The following is a 6,657-nucleotide window of genomic DNA, read 5'->3' on the forward strand; positions in this document are numbered from 1 at the left end:
GTCTGCTAAGAACCGTCTTTTGATGGTACAGTAAATCAGAACCCCCCCCCCCATATTCTCTCGCCCGCCCTCCAGCCCCCCCAGGAAGTGACACCTCTGTGATGACCAATCATCAGCTTTCTCCCTGGTGATGATGGCGGTGTTGTCAGGGCAACCGTCGCCCAGGGCAACAAGCACCAGTGGCAACTTGGGAGATGATGATGATGAGTGAGAACAAAGTACCTGGGGTTTGCAGATTCAAAGGAGGGGCTGTAAGCGTCACATCATCAGATGGGGAAGGGTTTGGCCATTACACATCACCGCTGGCCTTACATGAACACTGCTGCTCTTACTGGGATGTTCTCGTAGTGCAGGTAAGTTAAAACATTTCATTTAGATGGTCTAGATATAAATAGAGCCAAGTGACATATATATTTAAGTACATGTGCACATTTAAGATTCCCATCACCCTACTTAAATGCTTCCAAGTCAGAAAATTAGGGTCATGTAAGTGAAGGCATGAAGTGTCTCTCAATGGCCTGCCAGCTCTGTAATGAAGGAGTTAATATGGCTAAACAGTAACTTGCTCAAGTCCCTAGCAACAGCATGGAGATCACAGGCGCCCTCCCACTCACTATGCCCTTCAAGGATCAGAAAAACTAAAACCTAAGTTCTGCTCCATGGTTGTGCCCACACTTCCATTCTCACTTTTAAGCACATGAACGTAAACTTCCTCTAAGCACTTCCAATAACATGTCTGCACATGTGCAGAATGGACTAAGGCTTCAGCTAAAATCACATGCATGAACGCACAGAAAATATGCTCATATGGCTGCACCTGTTGCTCCATCGGTGTGTCTGACTGTGCTTGGCATTTTGCCTTCTCTGACAAAAGGAATTAAAGAAAGTGGCTAGTTTCTATCACTGTGTCAAGCTGAAGCAAGGCTTTACCATCAACAGGGTAACCACTGACCAACAGCCTAGAAATTACCCATTATGATTACATGATTAGATAGGGCTTTGTATAGCCAGTGTGATAAAGCTATATTTAGTATGCAGCAGTTCCAAACAGCAAACCCAAACTTGCCCAAGTTCTCAGCTGTGTTACAGTTGGTGAGATCATTTGTGTGGCATCTAGGACTCAGTTGCCAGTGACTTATGATTGGGCAACTGGCCTGGGCATATAAAGGCCATGATATAATACAGCTATTCTGGCTAAATAATGTGCAGTAGAAAATAGTGTCAGAAACATTACGCTCTCACATACTTGCAAATGTGCCTCACTGCTGGAAAACAACTAAAATGATGTGATGCATGATTAATGTCCAAATGTTTACAGAATGGTTCAGGACAAGTTTTTCCTGTCTGTAAAGCCTTTAATTATATTTCCGCATTCTTCTACAGTAGTACCATGATGGTATCAGAAAACAAATGCAAGCTGACAACATTAAAATGTTCATCTAATTTAGTATTTACTGAAAATGATAGAGAGCAGCCTGGAGTAGCTGTGAAAGGTAGTTTGGCAAAAAAGAAAATACCACATGCCATGAAGCTGTCACCTCCTGTAAGAAGATCATTCACACAACACTATAGATAGCTTTAGTCATGAAGAACACAGCAAGGATGGAAGTTTTGATTGGTTTTATCAACTCCAACTGATAAATGATGACGACAGTAAACCATACGCAGCATGGAGGGGATCAGCAGTGTTTTTGGGTTAAGATTTTTTTTAAAGGAAAGACTTTTCTGAGAGCAATTTGGTTCATTATAATAACATGAGGTGCAGTGTGTAGAAAAAAAAATGCTAATGTTGACAAAATGTCACTGATGTCTGATAACTACAGTTATCCCCTGATGTCTATAGACTATAGTTTTTTATACAGCAGAGACTGAAAATAGCTGCTGAGAGGTAGGACAATTAAAAATATTGATGTAAAACTTAAATATTTGTTGAGATATTTTTGGGCTTATTTATCCAAAAGGTGTATTGTTGGGGGATACAGATTCACAAATAAAATCTTTTAATCATTGAAAATGATGGAAAATGGAACTTGCTGCAGCAGTTCCCCTGTCTACAACTCAACCACCCAACCACTGAAATATGTAATAGAAACCATGTCCACACAAATCAAAAAGAGAAGCACTTAATGAACACAAATAACTTCTCTCAGATCTCCCACGGAGGCCTGATGCCAAGTAAAAGTATAAAAGTTGTTTGTGAGCCAGAAGTCCCAGAGCATGCAGGTTTTAGTTCCAGCCAATCAGCCAATTTAACTGATTTTCACACCTATATACAAAAGAGGAGGAATTACTCTATTAAATCAGCTGGTGTGCTATTTGGCTGGAAGGACAATCTGCAAACCTTTGGACTTTGATGCTCACACGGCGGGAAACTGCTCCTCTACAGAGGCATAAATAGGAAGGAGGGGGTAAATTGCACTGACAGCCCCGGCAGGCATTGGCTGTCTGTTCCTCTTTGGCAAACGTTCACTGACAGAGAAAATGACATGGCAGCACAATATCAACCAGATTGTAAGTCACATAGCATCCCCACCTTCCATGGGGCAATGTTTCCTGACACCACCTGCTGGTTTAAGACCTTTCCAACTGCTGTGGCCATCTCAGCAGCTAGGCAAAGATCAACCACAATCCACAAGACAGACACAGAGGAAGAACAGACAAAGTTGAAGTATTAGGGAAGTAGGGTAGGGTGAAGGTAGGGTTTTTAAGGGAGAGACGGGCGGTGTAATAGACAGACAGACACACAGTGGAAGGGGGGGCTTAGGAGGTAAATACCAGAGCAGGTGAAGGGATGTTTCCTTTGGGGCTGGTGACTATGCTGTTTTTGGTGCTGTTTGTCTGGGGCTGTGCAGGAAAGGAGAGGAAAGGGATGAGACACAACAAGAGTGTTAACAACAGCAAAAAGGTGGGTGTACGAGCGTGTCCATGCATCTGTATGTGTGCGCTTGTATGCAAGTTTGTGTCCTTGCTCTCCTAACCTTGTGAGAACATGGTTAAACTTTTAAGTCCGTAATGGAAAGTGTCAAATTAACAGGAGGAAATTTGTGGTTAAGCTGTAATTGAAGGTCCCCAAAAGCATAGTAAGATAAAAGTGGAGTCCAGCAGCAGCAATGACGAAAGATTTACCTAAAACATTAATTCACATTTGTGATTTGTAATTCTGTGAGGTGACATGAGGTGTGCGAGTGACATTGTGTGACATCATCATGTTGTCACTGGCAACTTCTGCTGTCCACATCGTAACAATTCAACCATGCCATTTGGCTGTAATAAATCACCTTCATAAGCCACGATCAAATGATCCTTTGAAGACCACACATCAAAGAGCGGCCAGTGCTTTATAGTTCTGTTCAATCATAATGATATTTGCATTGAATCTACATTACATTACTTGTAATCTTGTGTGGAAATATATTAACTTGAAATTGCAAAATGGGGCTCCTGCGTGTGGAAGCGAATCACCAAAGTGACTCACTCTAAAAAGCTACCATTACATAAATCTTAATCATGTTACATCTAAGCAATTCCAACTAGTCAGTGATAGAGGTTGAGAGAAATCATGGATTACTTAAGGCCCCATTAAGCCTTCATATTGTGTGAATATTCTCTAATTCTAATCAAGCTAGCATTATTCTCTCATGTCACAGGCGTTTCTACCTACATTTAAAAAAGGAAGATCTTAAGAAAGAGCACAATATTAAATGAATAAGATCATTTACTTTCAAAGCAGTCCTGTGACTTGCACGATGGAAAGAAAGTAAAGTAGGGTGTGTGTGTGTGTCTGTGGGTATGTGTGTTAACTATTCTAATAAATATAAAATAATATCCTGTAAGCCACTGGGCTTACTCAAAAGAGGAGAGGAGAGGAGAGGAGAGGAGTGTAGAGGAGAGGAGAGGAGAGGATATACGTCAGCACACACAAGTGCAAACACACAACACAATGCAGACACACACAAAACAGCCATAAAAAAAAGCTGTTGATAGCTGACAATAAGCTGACATATAGACATTTGAAATACACACACAGTGAAGTCACACATACCCGTGACCAAACAAACACCCACACTCATGCACACATTACACACATTACACTCAACCACAACCGCCATCGTCAGTCATTACCCCACTGCCTCTGCCGAGCAACCCTGATCAAAGTAACGATTAGAGGGTGAGATGTCTTGTTTGCAGTATTAACCCAGAGTCTCAGCATTTGCGTCATGAATGTCTGTGAGGAGAAAGCCCCTTGTAGTCCTGGATGGCAGTGAAAAAAACTGCAATGCTGACAGAAGTCTTGTCCAAAGCTTTGCAAGTGGAGACAACTGTTGCCATCCAAAGCCATACATTTCGTCATATTTGAAAGCAAAACCATGAGGATGCACATCAGAGAATATATGCAGAGTACAGATCAAAAATCTTCACAATGAATATCTTTTAATGATGTTACCAAGAACAGAGAAGGAGAAAGTGGGTAAAAGTACACAGGTGGTTCCTTCAGGTGGAAAAAAAGTAGTGCACAGGGAGAACAAAGGAGGAGGAGATGCAGACGGGATTATGGGTGTGTGGAAAAAAGGGTCAGGTCAGAGGAAATAGGTGCCTCAGGGCGGGAAGGAGGGGTCAAATTCCCTTCCAATTCACTTACCTGAATTTGTGTCACATGTTGTAGTCAGTGCTAAGAGGTTGTCCCAGGAGCAAGTCTGCCCCCACCTACCCATACTTTTATTCCTACTTGTTGTTCAAAGAATGTGCAATGCAGACAGAAGAGTTCCATATCAAAACTACAAGCACAAGCGCTGCTTCTATTTCTAAAAGTGTGCCCCTGACAGAACTGGAGCAGCATCCCTGGAGTAACTGATGGAACTAAAACATCCTGCTTCTATTACGTTCTCAGAATAATGTCAGGGTTGGTCTTATCGCAGTGCACTGTGCAAGGCCCAAAGCTGTGACTTCTGCCTGGCACTGAGGTTTGACTTTCTGTAAATGTTGTTGTTGCTGCTTAAGTTAACTTCTCAGTTTGTGTTATTCCTTACAAGGGGCTGCTGTAATTATTTGTATTATTCCCAGGAAATGCCAGCGTGACACCTGACTGCTGTTTGAATAAGAAAATTGTCAGGAATTGGGCACCAGTGTGTCACAGATTAGGTAAAGACAGGGAAATGTGGACAAAAGAAAGAAGTGGAGGAAGGAGTAGAGAAGTGGAGAGAGGTAGCAACAAAAATGAGTGACTGGGCAAATGCATAAATAGCATGCTCACCATATACTGGACAGTAGAGCTGGACTTGCGTTTCTGTCCTCAGGCGAATGATGAATGGATGATTAATTGACGAATGGACGGATGGATGGATGGTAGAAGAAGGGGGGAAAAAGATGAAGTAACCAATGACAAAAAGTGAATGTACTGGTACAAAGTACATAAGAGAACTTCTCAGTCAAAACTTGTGCACTTTGATGGGAACGCAGTTTTAAATCCTAAGAGCATAAGAGCAAGATCAGACTTTTCCAGACAGCTTGGACAAAGCAGAAGAAGGACGAGTGTTTTCCCTCATAGAAATAAGATTTTCAAGTGTTACTGAGAAAGTAGAGAGATGCAAGCACACGAAAAGAAGAGGTGGCTTAAGTGGAAGTCATCAGGAAGAGGACATACGAGTGGGAAGCAGATCACAGAAGAGTTGTGCAGATGACAAAACTGTGACCCACTGCCAACAGATTAAGAACATTTGGGGCAACAAGGGGTAAGATGGAGACATAATAGAATAGTACAACAAGGAAATGCAAAATTTACTCTGTCAGAATACTAAAGCATTCTCCCAGAACTCATCTTAAATTTAAAATCACCACTGGCTCAATATGGCTTGTAAAGTTGTTACATGTAGCACTTATACATCAATAAATTATTAGCATGAGAATTTAAGGACACAGGTGGAATCACTTCAAATGATCAAAAACTTTGGAAATGTACCACCTTTCTGCTGTATTTTACATTCTTATGAATTCAGACCAAACAGTTGGATTGTTTTGTGGCAGTAACTAACTAACCACCATAACGATGCATTAGAATGCTACATGATCTCGCTTTACTTTTACTAACTTTTAGAAACAAAAAGAATAGACACAGTGTGTGCTATCAATATAACAACACTGCAGGAAATGCTGAATGGAGAGGCTTTCATGGGAAGTAGCTGGCAGCACGTGAGGCTGACGGAGGTGTGTAGTAAGTGCCAGAGAGAGAGACTGTCGGCTTGAGCTGAGCAGGTGCTACAGCTGAAAAACGTCAGGTGCCATTATCCATTGATAAACCAGCAGGAGAAGAAGGAGGAGGAAGAGGAGGAGGAGAGGTCAGAGTCGCCAAAGAGAACAAAAAGGACATTTGAGGGGAGGCTCAGAGGAGAAACAAGAAGAGAGGAAGGAAAGGAGGAGAGCAGGGACAGCAGCAAACGAAGGAGGCGCCTTCAGAAATGGTTTGGGGCGAGTGTGTGGGGAGCCTGTTGCTAGGCAATGAGTGCGCTGCAGTGGAAGTAAGCGTCTATTTCTGTCGTCTGAGTTTCCAGGGTCCAGACTGGCAGCTATTCCTGGAACTGGAGTCACATTCCCTGCTGAACCGACTGAGCAGAGAGAAAGGGGAGGGAGGCCGTGGACACGCACGCACGCACGCGCACGCAC

At 42.5% G+C, this 6,657-nt stretch overlaps 2 protein-coding genes across 2 annotated transcripts in view; one reads left to right on the forward strand and one right to left on the reverse strand.

Annotated features, from left to right (window-relative positions):
* Window positions 1–6,657, forward strand: part of LOC118325739 (phospholipid-transporting ATPase ID-like) — a 204,037-nt gene that overhangs the window by 21,861 nt on the left and 175,519 nt on the right. The gene's annotated exons all lie outside the window — the stretch shown is intronic.
* The window catches only part of LOC118325743 (calcium/calmodulin-dependent protein kinase type II subunit beta-like), a gene marked incomplete in the record, with an annotated part of 68,785 nt that overhangs the window by 13,985 nt on the left and 48,143 nt on the right, over window positions 1–6,657 (reverse strand). Inside the window, 1 exon segment of the mRNA XM_035658533.1 lies at window positions 2,776–2,844. Within this exon segment, the coding sequence (XP_035514426.1) occupies window positions 2,776–2,844 (69 nt within the window).

This window comes from Morone saxatilis, unplaced genomic scaffold, assembly GCF_004916995.1.
Source record: "Morone saxatilis isolate NCDOM2014 unplaced genomic scaffold, NCSU_SB_2.0 Contig16, whole genome shotgun sequence".
Taxonomy (NCBI): domain Eukaryota; kingdom Metazoa; phylum Chordata; class Actinopteri; family Moronidae; genus Morone; species Morone saxatilis.